Here is a 16,782-nt window from a genome sequence, read left to right as displayed (position 1 = left end):
CCTCTGCATCCTTATGATTGGATTCGTTAGCATTTATGTCCTCCACAGATAAAGCTGCAAACCTCGTATCATCCACGTTCTCTGTATTCTTTTTCCAACTCTTCCCATTCATGCCTTTCACCCCATTACTCCCTGCTGCATCACCTCCTTTTGTTCTCTTGCCACATGGCTGTCGTTGTATCACCATCCACAATCCAAAGTGATCTTGTGAATTTTCTTTTCCTAATTTACCCTCCTTATTTCCATTAATGACCTCTTTGTCTTTTTGCGCACTTCGTCTTTATTGTTCATCTTCTCCTCCTCTCCCTTGACCGTTCGAGCCCCTACCGCTGCTTCACCCCCTTTCTCCTTTTCCACCATTATCTTTGCTGGGCACTTATCCTTCTCATGGCCGACTCTACCACACTCAAAACAGATGCATATAGCCCTTCATACTCCACTAGGTATCTTACTCCATTGATAGAATATTTAGAAATAAAAGGTTCTATAAGATCTAGCTCTACACACAACCATGCAAACTTTTTCTCTGCATTTATCAACTGTGTTAGAGTCCATCTTGAGCGTTCTTCTTACAACATTCCAATCCTTTCCAGTATCTCCTTCTCATAGTATTCAATTGATAATATGGGGAGCCTTACCCAAGCTGCCACCATATCTATAGTTGCCTCCATGGGGTTGAATTTTGGCTTCCAGAACCGGATTGAGAGATAATGGTAAAAAATCTTTCATGACCCCTCTGCCAGAACGTAAGCAAGATCCTTTTGGGAGTAGAACTTGACCATGAAATGCTTTCTTGTTTCTCCCACGTGCTCTCTAGCCTTCTAGTTAGAATTGGTAGAAAAATATTCCTTCCCATCAGCTAAAAGATTAAAGCGTGTCTCACCATGGATGTCTAAGGTTCTTCATGGCAGCCTCATTTATCTTTTGTTGTTGCTCTTCCATCCTCCTCCATCTTTTCACTGAAAGTTCTTCTGGTTACTCCTTCATTCACAGCTCCTCCTTCTTTTCTGAGAAGCCTTGCCCCTCCCCTGTTTTCCTTACCTTCTTAGCTATCTTCATGGGTCCTCTCCAGGCTCACCTTGTGGTTCGTGAGAACGGGAGTGTCCTCCACAGACATAACCACCCCTTATAATGGTTGATTCGAATCGACATTTGCTTAAGTGAACTAGTGAGCTAATCACTAGACCAACCTAACTTGGTTACTTGAATTTTCTTTTTTAATCATGGAAAGTGCCTCAGTGTTTTTTTTTTCTTTTTTGTTCATACATGCACACTCACACACTAACCTAGGAAGTAGGAACTACTTGTTTCATATTTTTACAAAACCTTTTGTTGGAAGCCCAATAAGAAGTTTGGGCTTGGCCCACAATGTTGATCGGCTTCGCTAGAATGGGATGAGGTTCGATGAGGCAGCTGCAGCAACACCGGATAACGATGAAACGGCATTGAAGGAGCACGACGACCAAAGTTACCAAACCGTTTTGAAGAAACTATAATCGGGAAGCCAATGCCATAACCATACTATCTGTAATGGCAACGACGACGCTGTTCACCCTCCATCTCTGTCGTTTTGGCCAAAGCTTCTCCAAAAAACTATTCTCTACGTCCCCTTCTTCTGACACTCTTCTGAACCCTCACCACGTCACGTTCCACCACAAATTACGCCGCCCAAACTCCTCCTCTGTCCCCGCTTTCTTCCGGCGCTTCTCAGCTGTCGCAGCTGCTTCCACTTCCGGAGGTACATACCACTGTTTCTTCTTCTTTTCCCCCAAATTTGGTGCTTCTTTGGTGTCAATGCTATTGAAAATTCGGTGTGTTTGGTTGTTTGAGGAATTTGCAGAGGCGAATTACGATGGAATTGGAACAGCTGATGAAAAATATGATGTGATTGTGGTTGGAGGAGGGCACGCAGGTTGTGAAGCCGCACTTGCCTCTGCGCGTTTGGGTGCAAGAACTCTTCTTCTTACTCTCAACATTGACCGTATTGCCTGGCAGGTTTACTTTCCACTATTAATATTGTCTTAGCTTCAATCAATAATTAATCTGTAATCAATGTTATAGTTGTTAACATATTCATGTTGCAATGTACTTAATTCAACTGGTACAACTTCGCCTTTTGACTTGCTGTACCTTATGCGTATTGTGTGTATTTGGTTAAGCGCATGGTGTATGATGTGTGCTTCTGGCTCTATGCCAAGATTTGACGAGTTGCTAACTGAGCTGAGTTTGCTGCAGCCTTGCAATCCAGCTGTTGGTGGACCTGCGAAGTCTCAATTGGTTCACGAAGTGGATGCGCTAGGTGGTGAAATAGGGAAGATTGCTGACAGGTAAAGTGTGAGACTTGTAAAAGTTCATTTCTAGTTCTTTACCATACTTTAATTCCCTCGATATTGTGAATGTAGATTGTCATGATCATTAGATGGTACCTGGCTTTACTTGCCTCATTTCCTTTCTGGGATTCCTTTAGACATTAGCTGCCATTTTTCTTTTGGTTATTTCAGTGAGGGTTGGTCCATTAAGTATTATTATTTATACTGGACAAAGATTAGGTGAAGATTTCCCAACTGCATTGCTAAAATATTTACTTTTTTAGCATATGATATGATAAGAACCCAATTTTCCAAATCCGAAATCCTGATCTTTTAATAAGATTGTTAAAGTTCTGCATTCCACCATTGTAGGTCATAATGAAAGGATGATAGGACATAATATAAAGATAATGAAAAAGTGGCAATGATAAGTTGCCGAGTCTGCTGGGAAGTTGCAAAATTCTCTTACCTATCTGATTTTGAAGTTATATGAGCTTAGAGGTAAGAGTGTTGACATCTTCATTGCTTTAAATAGGGTGGAGTAGTTTGGTCCATAAGGAGAGCATTACTCAGTTTGAATCTTGTATTATCTTTGTGCTTTACTTGTAGATCCTTGTGTCATTCTAATAATCTGCTGAAAATTCACAAGATTGTACCTCTTTCTTCAGTGACCACTATATATAAGATTAGAAGTTAGTAGATATAGTTTGTTTCTTTCACTTCTAGTTGATGCTTCCTTTTTCTGTTTTTTATATATTAGTATATAAGATATTTACTTTTGCTTTATGAGTAACTCTGCTATCTTTTATCTCTCAGTGATGGTTTTATAGTAAATTTCATTTGCATATATTCTAGTTTGAAGAGTTGGGGTTTTCTTCGCTCATACACATATTTGCTTGTGTTCAGATGTTACTTGCAGAAGCGGGTGCTTAATGTATCCAGAGGACCTGCAGTTCGTGCATTACGTGCTCAAACTGATAAAAGGGAATATGCCATGCAAATGAAAAGTGTAGTAGAAAGGTAAGTTCACATCCATATATTTTATTTTCTGTGTAGTCTGTCATTTCCTGTATCCATTTTTCCACACTGCTTTTGCCTGTGTTTAATGACAGTCAATCAGTGGTAGAGCATGAACCAAAGTTTCAAAGGGTTAAAAATTTTAAGTAAAGTTCTAACGTTGGATTTTCCTTTTTCAAAAAATATAATTATCTTAGTTATAATGCTTTAAAAATAAATCTATGCATAGCCGGTTACATATCATTTGAAAATTATAATTATTAGTAGCAACATTTCTCTAGCTCTATCAATCGTCCGTTTTTATAATTTTATAATCAAGTATGAAGATAACAACAATAATAAGGACAAGACATGTAAGGGTTCTACATGGTGATGCTTTCCAACTCCAGTAGCCAGTTGTGTTTTCTTTTACCTGCTCTATGCAAATGCTATTTTTAAGTTACTTCCTAGCTGATTTGTCTTTACTGTATCTTTTGCAGCACACCAAACCTTTCAATCAGAGAGGCTATGGTCACAGATATATTACTTGGGAAAAATGATAATGTGGAAGGTGTTTGTACATTTTTTGGGATGAAATTCTATGCTCCATCTGTTGTTCTCACAACAGGAACTTTTATGAGTGGCAAAATCTGGGTTGGTAGAACTTCCATGCCTGCAGGAAGAGCTGGCGAGTCTGCTTCTCATGGATTAACTGAGAACTTACAGCGTCTTGGTTTTGAAACTGATCGGCTGAAAACCGGAACCCCTGCCCGAGTGGACATTCGTACTGTAGATTTCTCAGGTTTAGAGCCTCAGCATGGAGACAAAGAGGTTTATCCATTTAATCCTATATTTATGTTCATTAGATTGAAGTTTTGGGTCAAATCAAGTGTTTCCTCTGCAATTAAAAAGAAAAAGAAAACCTCAGTTTATGTTCATAATTGGCAGGTCAGCTGGTTTAGTTTTGATCCTGATGTCCATATTGAAAGAGAACAGATGTGCTGCTACCTAACCCGTACTACAGGTAGAACTCACCAGATAATAAGAGATAACTTACATGAAACACCAACTTATGGAGGATGGGTTGAAGCTAAAGGACCAAGATATTGTCCTTCCATTGAAGATAAGGTATGTTTCAACAATACTAGTTGCTAAAAAACAGTTATTAACTTGTTTTCCTTATACCAGTATTATATTTACAGAGTTAGCGATGTTTAAATATGCGTTCCATATTATATTCTGATTTAATATATCGTTCATCTCTAGATTGTAAGGTTCCAAGATAAAGAGTCTCATCAAATATTTCTTGAACCAGAGGGTCGCAGTGTGCCTGAGCTCTATGTGCAGGTAAGATGGATATTTATTTTCTTATTTGTATTCTGAAAGATATTTGAGTAAAATAGTGTGTGGCAAAGATTAATGAATTAAATATTAAACTGATGTAGTTTTGGCAATGAAACAAAAAATAAGTTGCAAAAGTAATTATAACAAATGTATTTACCTGGTTTACCACTGTTAGGGGATAGTGATGCTTTTGTGTTGTAGTAGTCTGGACTGGTGGAAGCATCCCTCTAATGTGTGGGCATGATCTGAATTTCTGGTATCCTTGTTTATAATAAATATGACTATTACATGTTTTGAAGCCTTACCAACTGTATAAAACCAACATATGAAAAAGGATGAATATGGGATTCTATTGTCTTGTCTAATAAAACAAGGATGTGTTATGGATTTGAGTTGCAGATTGATGGAAGAACTTTTTCTTTTAACAAAGGATAATGTCTGAAGTTGGATGAGTTGGAAATTACAATTATGTGATTAAGTATATGGTCTTTTGTTGCTTTTTTCTGGTTAGGGAAGTTTTTTGGTGAGGGAGATGATCTTGGTTTATATCCTTTTATTCTGCTGGCATTTCTATTTATAGCAGGGATATTTAGTGCACTGTGTCTTTGGAATCTTGGATAAGGCTTTGTTGCTAATGTTGGTTTGTGATTTTTAATTTGCTCTTTTTGAGCATAATGTCTACATGATCGTTATGTTTAAAGCTTTTAGCTTTTTTCATGAGTTGGGCTTTCTAAATTGTGAACTTGTAGTAGTCAACTAAACCGTAAAACTTACTTACAATGTTGATATTCATGCTATTAACCTTTCTGTTCTCTTTTATAATAAATCTTTTAGGGGTTCTCAACAGGTTTGCCAGAGAGATTACAACTACCTTTGCTCAGAACTTTGCCTGGACTTGAGAACTGTTCAATGTTGAGGCCTGCATATGCTGTAGAGTATGATTATTTACCTGCTCATCAATGTGCTAGGTCTCTTATGACAAAGAAAATACAAGGATTATTCTTCTCTGGTCAGATAAATGGAACTACTGGCTATGAGGAAGCTGCAGCACAGGTATTCCCTTAAAGTTTATCTGTGCATATATATCTAATGTTTTGTCTTTGTGCTTATTGCAAATTAGGCAAGAGGATTTCGTTAAAATCTTCTTGGCTATTTAGGTTTTTTATGCTAACAATTTACCATCTTCTCACTTTAGGGCATAATTTCTGGCATCAATGCGGCTAGATATGCTGATGGTAAGCAACTCATTGTCCTTGAAAGAGAGAGCAGCTATATAGGAACATTAATTGATGACCTAGTTACCAAGGATCTGCGAGAACCTTATCGCATGTTAACAAGGTACATTAAACATTTCAGCTCATGTACACAAGCATGCTGTTTCATTCAGTCTCTCATTTTTTAACAATTACATTTTATCCCCCTTTTTTTTTTGACAATTACACCTTATTTATTTCATGTTAGCCGCTCAGAGCATCGGTTACTCTTGAGATCTGATAATGCTGATAGCCGTCTCACCCCCTTGGCTCATGAAATTGGGTTGATAGATGATAGACGGTGGAAACTGTACCAGGAGAAACAGGCTCGAATTTCTGAGGAAAAGAAGCGATTGAGAAGTGTCAGAATTTCAGGTTTGTTTCTGCACTCTGTTTCATGGAAATTCACTCTCTGGAAAGCCCTTTCTATATATGGGATTGGCCGAATCTCTTCCCTTGGCCAAAAAACCCGGTGATATTTTCATATAAATAATCAATTCTAATGTTAGTACAAATGTTAGCTCTTCTTTAATGGCAGTGCCTTACAATCATCATGTCATCAGGGGGAGACTTGGCTGCTGAAGTTTCTCGAGTCTCCGGTCAGCCAGTGAGGGACTCTTCAACATTGGAAAGTCTTCTTAAGAAACCACACATGCAATATGGAATTCTTGATGAGCATGGCTTTGGTAACATAGAGTTATCTAGAATAGAGAAAGAATGTGTTGAGATCGATATTAAGTACGAAGGTTTCATCTTGCGTCAGCAAAGCCAGCTTCAACAGGTCTGTAATAAGAAAAGTCAGGGCTTCTTTGCTTGTGGTCCTTCACTACGGGAATCTGTTAGGTATCTAAGGAAAGTGGAAAACCACACCTTAAAAGCTGTTAAGGGGGAAGAACCACTCTCCTTATATGCATCCCATACTACTCAATGTGGGACTTTGAGCACCCATAATACCCAAGTCCTAACAATACACCGGCCCTGGAGAGCCGACGTCCACGGCGGCTTCACTCTATCGACACTGATCCAACGGTAGCCACTTTGCTACGGTCTATCAGTATTCGGTATTCACCTTAATCCAGCCTATAGGTAGCCTTTCCATGGCGCCGACAACCACTCTCTGATACCATTGTTAGGTATCTACTAACAATACACAAGTCCCTAACAATACACCGGCCCTGCAGAGCCGACGTCCACGGCGGCTTCACTCTATCGACACTGATCCAACGGTAGCCACTTTGTTACGGTCTATCAGTATTCGGTATTCACCTTAATCCAGCCTATAGGTAGCCCTTTCCATGGCGCCGACAACCACTCTCTGATACCATTGTTAGGTATCTACTAACAAGTATCTACTAACAATACACAAGTCCCTAACAATACACCGGCCCTGGAGAGCCGACGTCCACGGCGGCTTCACTCTATCGACACTGATCCAACGGTAGCTACTTTGCTACGGTCTATCAGTATTCGGTATTCACCTTAATCCAGCCTATAGGTAGCCCTTTCCATGGCGCCGACAACCACTCTCTGGTACCATTGTTAGGTATCTAAGGAAAGTGGGAAATCACACCTTAAAAGCTAGCTGTTAAGGGTGAAGAACCACTCTCCTTATATACAACATCAAGCATCCCATACTATTCGATGTGGGACTTTGAGCACCCATAATACCCAAGTCCCTAACAGAATCATTTGATGCTTGTCACCATAATGTCAATCTCATGTTGTGTTGGATTTACGTGCAGATGGTTACTCAACAGCATAGACAACTTCCCGAAGACTTGGATTACCATATGATTACAACGTTATCTATTGAAGCACGGGAAAAGCTTTCCAAGGTTTGTGGCACATATATTTGGACAATATAGCAGTTTGGATAGAACAGAGCAGACTGAAATGCATCTTTGAATCCACAAGTGCAATCCACAAATTTTTCATAATTAAACCAGATATTCATGGGATTATCCGAAACCAGAAACAAACAATCCATAAAGTACTAGTTAATTTACTATCAAAGATAGTCTGATATTCATCCTACATTGAGAGTTTGACATTATGTATAAGTTATCATTTTTCCCCCATGGTCTCAATAAGTTCTTTCAATGATTTCAGGTTAGGCCGCAAACCATTGGTCAGGCAAGCAGAGTTGGTGGAGTGAGCCCTGCTGACATTACTGCTCTACTAATTGTGCTTGAAGCTAATCGGAGGAAAGCTCAGGAACAAAGCAGGTACAAAATAATGAATGCTATGCGAGCAAAAGCCCTGGAGGAGGAGGTGCCTGAAGTTTCTTGCACCGAAACAGTCAGCTCTTGATAAGTTACCTACCATTCTATCGATTTTGAAATCCTAGATGAATACACAAGGAAAGGAGAAAAAGTAAAAAGAAATTTATTGTTATAAATATATTTTTGTTGCCCATTTGACAATTTCTCTCCCCCAGTTGATGTAAAATTAAAAATTGTAAGTGCAGAAATAAAGTTATTTATCGTGGGCATAAATCTGTTAATAAAATATGATCTAAAGTAGCCATAAATTGTGGTAAGAAAATTTATAGTAAATTAATAATGCAGAAGAAATATTTGATCTTTATATATCTTAAAACCCAACAAAAAGATAATATCTTCAAACAAATTAATGATAATTTTGTAATTACTGAGAAATAGTATATTTTTATTATCTAATAGAATGAATACATCCTCAATCATTTTAAATTGATTCCTTCGAAGTGAGGTAAACCTAGTAGCATGAACATTTCATTAAGCTGCCTTGTTTTCTTGTTGAATACGCTGCAGTGCTCGTTGTTCAGTTGTCTTGACTAAACTTTGGACATATCGGCATACCATAACTCCATGAGTACGCCGCCCTCAACACGATCCATCTCCATTTCAAATTAAGAAGTCCAAGGAGAAGTGTTCATAATTGATATTTCTGTGTTGAGTTTCAATAGTTACTCTTTAATTTATGGTTGTTGAAGGAGCTTAAGAATAGGATGCATTAAATATTAAAAATATTATGTGCACACAAAAAATTAGTTATTATATTAATTATTATGTATTTGTATATAAATATATATATATATATATATATATATATATATATATATATATATATATATAGTTTAATTTATTATTAATATATATTTTATATGAATAATTAATTTAATGGTTGGTTTTTAGTATATATTTAGTATAATTGTTAAATATTAACACAATTATTTAGAATGTTTAATATATTTTGAAGAGGCATACAATTACAAGGCACTAAAAAATTGGTAATTTATACTTGGGCACAAGCGGAGATATTAAGATCCTCTTATAGTTTGTTAAGAAAGCATGCATATTATCTCCTCCTATGAAGTACAGTTGGATACAGTGATAAACTATTACATCAGCTATTAGTGTGTCTAATCTTATTTTAAATATTTTATATAATTAAAATAAGCTATTAATAATAATTAAAAAATTAATTTATATTTTAATATTAATAAAATATTAAAATATTATTATGATTTATCTAAAAAAATTTTATATTGTATATATATGCATTCCATATCTTATAAAATTTTAAAATTTGTATGTCATATTCTGTGTCGTATTGTGTTCTGTATCTATGTCTGTGCATCATATATTTTTACAAAATTTTATGTGAATGGTCACCATTCACCAAGCATGTATGTTGTATATAAAATAATTATATGTATTTGTATATAAATATATATTATTTTACATACTTTTAAAATATATTTTATATAAGTAATTGATTTGGTAGTTAATTTTTAATATATATTTAGTATGATTATATTTATTAACGTGAATCACTTTGAGATTAGTTTTTATTTTATTAATTCTTTAAAATTTAAATTAAAAATAATAACGAACTTATAATACACTTAAAATCAATTAATGAATTAGAATATATTTTCTAAGCAGGAGCAAGAGTCGTACAAACGAGGGGCCATCAATAGAATGAGTAGCATAGATGTGGCAAACCAACCCCAACTTGGATAACCATAAATGGAATCCCTCTCTCCCTTTCTTTGTAGGCATATCTGTTCCAACTTCATCATCCTAGTTTTAGGTTAACGAAATTCGGAATATGTCTACCAAATGAGAAAGACAACCCCCATTTTCAGCCTTCATTGCAACTGCATCTATCCCAACAAACCAAAACCGGTGGGAAGAAAAAATAAAGATCGAAACCATCTCCAAAAAACATTAAAACTTGATTCTTAATTCTTCATTATTCCGACATTCCCATGATGATGTCGGGGCAATATTCTTTCTCCCTCAAACAATAACCCCTCCATCTAAGATGGATGATGATAAAGAAAAACGATTCATAATAGCCTCACATATCATTTGATAGCTAGATCTGTTCTTCCGTTCTTGCATGACACAAATGCCTGGAGATTCTGATCCTGATTCCGGGCGCGCATTCATATGGCTCATCACTTGCATTTTGTTCATCTCAATATTGGCAGGAGGAGGATGCCTTTTGGCCTACATAGTCCTTCCTGAGTCGCAAACATCGCCGTTGATTCCCATACTTGGGGTGACATTGGTGTGTCTACCATGGGCCTTTTGGTTCTTGACATGCTTATACAGAATCTTCTCAAGGTGGTGTTGTGGAGATAGAGATGTCCCTGCTAATTATAATTATGGCGGACGAGGATTCGCTGCTTCTGCCTCAAATACGCGTAGGAATGCAGACTTGGAGGTTGCATCTCAATCAGGCAAAGGTAGCCACTTGAATAGGGCATCCTCTGTTGCTTCAAATGAGAGTGAAGCTGCACTTGCAAGTTCAATGGCCTCTTGATTATTACCCTTGGAACCATTCCCTCTTGTGAATACTGGTTTGTTAGAATATGGACGAAGGATATATGTGAAATGATGTCATATATATACATATTCCGTGACCATGATAGAATATAGACCTTCATACCTTTCTCTTCTGTAACTCATATTTTCTGATCAGCTTTTTTAGGATACGCTTGATATGGGTTTGTAAACTATAGACCTTGAAATATACCTTTTTCTCTGTACTACGTGTCTTATTGGCTTCGCATTTTGTAGTTTTTCTTTTCTTATTTGGACTCTGTATATTAATCTGTACAACATCTTGCTACAAGTAGTTAAGAATCTTAAGATTGTTTCCTTTATTTATTTATTTATTTTTCTTACTTCTTTCTCGTTGAATTGAGAAGGAAGGAAAAGCTGCCCGGAGGGGGATTGAACTACGGACTAATATAAATTTTAAAAAATAAATAATCGTATTTATTTTTTAAATTAATATTTTAACAAGTTTGATGGATGATTTATTTATTTGAGGGCAAGTATTTAGAAAATACTTCTCTTTTAATTGTTTATTTATTATTTTTTACAGTATAAACTAAATTTTTAATGGTTTCTCATATTCATGATTTTTACCATTTTAGTTTCTTAGATTTAAAATTTTATATTGATCTTCGAGATCCAATTCCAAACACCATATTGGTCTTTGAACGCTGAGCTAATTCTAACTTGTTTAGCTTTTATAACTAAATAGCGTCTTTTTGTTTTAGCTCTTAAATAAAACAAAAAAGATCGTTTTAAAAAATGAAAAGAGATATAATAATTTACACATCATATAAACTTTTCTTAAAGTGCCAAAATGAAACGACGATGTTTAGCAATATGCCATAGCCAATTCAGCACTTAGTTCATTGATTTCGTACTAGAAAGCATCCAGAAACTAATATGGAATTTCGAGGATCAGTATAGGTAATTTTAAATTTGAAAGATTAAAATAATAAAAGTTGTAAATCTAAGGACCACTTTGGGGATTTAGTCTATTAATTTTGTAAAGGAAAAGTATAGAAAAACAATAAGAATAGTAAACAATGTGAATAATAGAGCAAACAAGGAAAAATAGAATTAAAATCATAAATCAGATGATTAATTAATTATTAATAATTTCATATTTTAAAATTTAAAAATAAAGATTTTAAATTAAACCAAATTACAAACAGTGCAGTTACACTCAATATCACGCTAACCTCCTGTTCATACCCTGGCCCAACACTAGGGCCCAGGTCTAAGTAAAAGGCCCAATCCAAAGGTTGGCCCCTCACTCGACACCGACCTTCTCTCAAGAAGTCAGATCCAACGACGACTTGCTCTAAAGAAGTCGAGATATCAGATTAGTTGGCAGATAACACAAATTCAAATAAATAACTGCCGCATATCTTAACTTCTCTAAGATAAAGGGACGGTTATCCACCTAAAAAGGTGGAACTACTCCAACGGTGGTTATTGGTTCACCACTATAAATACACTGACACCCATCAGGTATCTCTAAGTTCCAATACTCTCTAAGCTTGCTTAGACCCTTGCTGACTTAAGCATCAGAGTGTCTTTGCAGGTACCACCCCCTCATTCTTTCATACACACAAGTCGGACGAAGGCTTCCCAACGCAAACCTAGTCAGAGGCTTCCTCCTTCAGACGATTGGGCCAACCCAACGAGTCCAGCCCACTAATCTCCGATTACCTACCATAACATTGGCGCCGTTGCCGGGGACCCGAGAGATCAACCAATAATGGCGGATGACTCACGCGAAGATGGCCACATAGCGTCCGATTCCGAGTAGGAAAGTCAGAACGTTGGAAACAACAATGATGACATCGACACTCACCAAAGGGTGACCAATCAACATAGAGAAGGCACCTCAGGGTTGAAAATCCGAAGGCAAATTCCTCTAAAGGGCGCGAGTCAGGAAAGGAGGGACAACCCCACGCACCTGATTTCATGGGATTGTTCCACGGCCACCAAGGGCGCCTGGAACAGTTGGAGCAAGAGCTGGAACGACAGCGGGAGGCAGAGAAAAACTTGAGGAATGAGATAGAGCGATGAAAAGAGCTAGAAGAAAAGCTCTTAAGGCTGGAGTCTGCTATCAAAAATTGAAGCTCCTGCAGCGACCGAGAAGATTCTCCCCTGGGAGGAGAAGACCCATTCAGCGAGGACATTATGAGGGCAAAAGTTCCAAGAAACTTTAAAAGCCCTGATATGGACCTCTACGACAGAACCACTGATCCAAAGCATCATTTAAGCAATTTTAAAAGTCGGATGTACCTAACCGACGCTTCTGATGCTACTCGCTGCAAGTCTTTCCTGACAACCTTAACAAAAGCAGCGATGAAGTACTTCGATAGTCTTCCCCCGAGGTCGGTCACCAGTTTCGACGACCTCTCGCGAAAGTTCCTGATGCGATTCTCCATCCAGAAGGACAAAGTGAAACACGCACCAAGCTTCCTGGGAGTAAAGCAGGAGGTCGGGGAACCTTTGAGGGACTACATGGAGAGGTTCAATAAAGCGTGCTTAGAGATTCAAGACCTGCCCATGGAGGCAGTGATTATGGGCCTGGTAAATGGACTTCGAGAAGGTCCCTTCTCCCAGTCCATATCGAAAAGGCATCCGACCTCCCTAAGTGATGTATAGGAAAGAGCTGAGAAGTACATCAACATGGAGGAAAACGCCAGACTTCGAGAGAGCCGAGATGGCGACCTGGGCACTCCCACTCATCAAAAGAGAAAGAAAGAGAGCCCAAGAAAAAAGAGGAAGTCGGCCCTGAAAGGCCTAGGAGATATCACTCCTATACTCCTCTACGAGTTTCCCTAGTTAATGTCTACAGGGAAATTTGCCATACTGAAAGGCTACCACCCCCTAGGCCCATCAAAAATAAAAAGGGGGGGGGGGGAGTCGTGGCGACTACTGTGAGTACCATAAGATATATGGTCACTCAACGAATGATTGTTACGACCTTAAAAATGTGATAGAAAAGCTTGCCAGAGAAGGTCGGCTTGATAGATATCTCATGGAAAGGTCGGACCATCATGGAAAAAGGAAGCGAGACGACGAGGACCGAAGAGATCCACCACCACAAACCCCGGAAAGATATATACACATGATCTTAGGAGGATTTGGTGGAGGTGGCCTCACAAAGTCGTCTCGCAAGAGACACTTGAAGGAAGTCTATCAGGTCGGAGGCGAAACTGCCGACCTACCAACTATTTCTTTCACCAAAGAAGATGGGCAAAGAATCATTCCTGGACATGATGATCCAGTGGTGATAACTATGATCCTTACCAACGCCCATCTTCACAAGACCCTGGTAGATCAGGGGAGCTCAGCCGACATCCTTTTCAAACCAGCATTCGATAAGCTGGGGTTGGATGAAAAGGAGTTAAAAGCTTATCCTGACACCCTGTATGGACTGGGGATACACCAATAAAACTACTAGGATTCATACTCCTACATACCACTTTTGGAAAAGGGGAAAAATTCAAAACTCTGAGTATCGACTTCATAGTCGTCGATGTGGGATCAGCCTACAATGCCCTAATAGGCAGAACCACTCTAAATTGGCTCAGAGCAGTGGTATCCACGCCCCACCTTTGCATGAAATTTCCAACATCAGAGGGAATAGCAATCATTAGGGGAGACCAGAAATTGGCAAGAAAATGCTACAATGAAAGCTTGAACCTGAGAGGAAAAGGCAAAGAAGTGCACACGATTGAGCTCGGAGGAGTCAAAGCCAAGGAGGAGCTGCAACCACAACCGGAGGGAAAGACTGAAGAGGTACAAGTTGGAAAAGAGGAAGGAAAAAATACCAACATAGGAGCCAACCTGAAGGAAGATTTGAAGAAGAAGCTTATAAGGCTCCTACAAGAAAATTCTAACCTCTTCGCCTGGAAAGCCTCCGACATCCTTGATGAGGGAAAAACGATTCCACACAAACTCACCGGCAAGTGTACCGGGTCGCATCAAGTAGTAATAACTCACAGGAGTGAAGTCGATCCCACAGGGATTAATAGATTGAGCAACTTTAGTATGGTGATGAATTTAGTTAAGCGGATATTTGATGAGTTTGGTGAAATTTGCTTAATAGAAAGGAAAATTGCAAGTAAACTAAAGTGCAGGATGAAAATTGACAGAAAAGTAAATTGCAAAAAGTATAAATGCCTGAAACTTAAAGTGCAAGAAATTAAAAAAGTGGAAACTTAAATTGCAAGAAAGGTAAATAGCTGAAACTTAAAGTGCAAGTAATTTAAATTGCTGGATCTAAACTGCTAAGAAACTTAAATTGCATGAAAAATAAAGGGGATTTGGTGCTGGGATATCAAAATAGAATTTAACAATGTAAACTGCAGTAACTCAGAGAATAGAATGTAGGAGATGAAAACTAGAAATAAGACTCAGATTTAATTCCAAATTTTGAAACAGAAAAGGAAAATTGCAGAAGAGAAATAAACAGAATAGAGAGCTTAGATCAGATTCTCACTTCTTAAACAGGAATGTGAAATTGCAACAGAACAAAAGATCAGAAAGAAAAATTGCAGAACAAGTAAAAACAGAAAAGAAAAACTCCGATCTGATCTCCAATTCTCTAATTCTCAATATAGCAGAAGAAAATTTAAAAAGAAGCTTCAGTACCCAAAGAAAATAGAAAAGAAAATGTAGAAGATCAATAACCCCAGGAAAACAGAAAGCAAAACTCAACTCAAATCTATCCAATTCCCCAAAGGAAAAGCTTAAAGAAAAATCAAAACACAAGGAAAAAATAAAAGATCCAGCCTCCTAATGAAATCAAATTTTCTCCTATTTATACACTTTCTATTTCAGTCATCAAGTACTTGGAGTGGGCTTTTTGGCATGTGAAGAAGTGGATCAGAATTGCAGCTTGATTTCAGCTTTCAGGAGAACGTTGCGTTCTAAAAGTGAGCGCATCGTTTGTTCAATCACGCGTACGCATCCCTGACGTGTGCGCGTCCTTTTGCCCTTTTTGCTCGTCGACGCGTACGCGTCATGTACGCGTACGCGTCACTATCAACTTCAGTTCCAAACATGCTCGCACGCCCCTTTCACACGTACGCGTTGTTGATAGCGTTCTCTTAATGAGCGCTACATTTGCTTAGTGAATGCTGCGCACGCGTGTGCGTCCTCTGCGCGTGCGCGTGGGTAGTAAAATCTCAATTCCAGGCTTCAGCGCCAGTCACGCGTGCGCGTGCTTAATCACAAGTGCTTCATCGACGCATGCGCGTCATGCACGCATGCGCGTCGATTGCAGAACTCTGCCTCCAAATTTCAATCTGTCCGAAAATGCTGGCTTAGTGAACGTAGTGCTCTCTTTTGAAAATGAGCGCCAACCACTTCCACGCGTACGCGTCATGCACGCGTACGCGTGGTTCTTCAAAAATTGCCCCTGACATGTAAGCGTCCCGTACGCGCACGCGTCGCAAGTGAGCGTGGCGTTCTTCATTTGAACACAATGTTATACTGTAGTGCTCCCCCTTTCTTCATTTTCTCACCTAAAATCAACCAAACAAGCAATCAAAGTCTCACCAAAATTATAAGAATTTGCATCATTCATAATAATCACTTAATTCTTTCATAAATCTCATGATTTTGTAAAATAGATGATGTTTGATTGAATCAAAATAATCATGAAATTCCACTCCAACTACTTACTTATTGTGCAAGAAAGTGCATAAAACCTAATGAAAAAATGAAAAATGCTTGTGAAACTAGCATAAAATGAATTGTCATCACAACACCAAACTTAAATCTTGCTTGTCCCCAAGCAAGCACTAAAACATGAGAAGAAATGAAAGAAGACAGAAAAGCATATATGCCCTTATTTAGCAGGTAATTGAATTTGGTTCATGAGGTTTTATGCAGACAGATTTGCAGCTCAATTATTATCAACTCCCAACTGTGAAATGTTTCTGAGTATTAACTAGAGTTGCTGCTATAATACCTTGTTCTTGATTGATCCTTGTTAACTTTTTCTTTCTTTTTCCTATTTCAGAAACTTATTTCTCCATTGTAGCTCAGTGTCAAGTGTTG

The 16,782-nt window shown here is 38.1% G+C and overlaps 3 protein-coding genes across 3 annotated transcripts; all 3 read left to right on the top strand.

Moving 5' to 3' along the window:
• Window positions 1-1,331: 1,331 nt before the first annotated feature.
• On the top strand, window positions 1,332-8,422 carry LOC107630934 (glucose-inhibited division family A protein). The gene is made up of 13 exons (XM_016334229.3): window positions 1,332-1,738; window positions 1,841-1,995; window positions 2,236-2,327; window positions 3,216-3,329; window positions 3,806-4,136; window positions 4,254-4,433; window positions 4,572-4,652; window positions 5,484-5,702; window positions 5,845-5,987; window positions 6,111-6,277; window positions 6,466-6,683; window positions 7,645-7,737; window positions 8,012-8,422. The coding sequence occupies exons 1-13, from the start codon at window positions 1,531-1,533 to the stop codon at window positions 8,210-8,212; spliced, it is 2,202 nt and encodes a 733-aa protein (XP_016189715.1). The 5' UTR covers window positions 1,332-1,530; the 3' UTR covers window positions 8,213-8,422.
• Window positions 8,423-9,977: 1,555 nt separating this feature from the next.
• Window positions 9,978-10,921, top strand: LOC107634618 (Putative membrane lipoprotein). The gene has a single exon (XM_016338039.3). The coding sequence runs from the start codon at window positions 10,289-10,291 to the stop codon at window positions 10,712-10,714; it is 426 nt and encodes a 141-aa protein (XP_016193525.2). The 5' UTR covers window positions 9,978-10,288; the 3' UTR covers window positions 10,715-10,921.
• A 2,081-nt stretch (window positions 10,922-13,002) lies between these two features.
• LOC148572346 (uncharacterized) lies at window positions 13,003-13,374 on the top strand. The gene has a single exon (XM_088507464.1). It carries the CDS (start codon window positions 13,003-13,005, stop codon window positions 13,372-13,374), a length of 372 nt encoding a protein of 123 aa, XP_088363590.1.
• The last annotated feature ends 3,408 nt before the right edge of the window (window positions 13,375-16,782 follow it).

Source organism: Arachis ipaensis, chromosome B3 (genome assembly GCF_059453495.1).
Source record: "Arachis ipaensis isolate K30076 ecotype BB chromosome B3, ASM5945349v1, whole genome shotgun sequence".
In the NCBI taxonomy this organism is placed as follows: domain Eukaryota; kingdom Viridiplantae; phylum Streptophyta; class Magnoliopsida; order Fabales; family Fabaceae; genus Arachis; species Arachis ipaensis.
The sequence above is the reverse complement of the archived record's forward strand: the minus strand, read 5'-3'. Positions and strand labels throughout refer to the sequence as shown.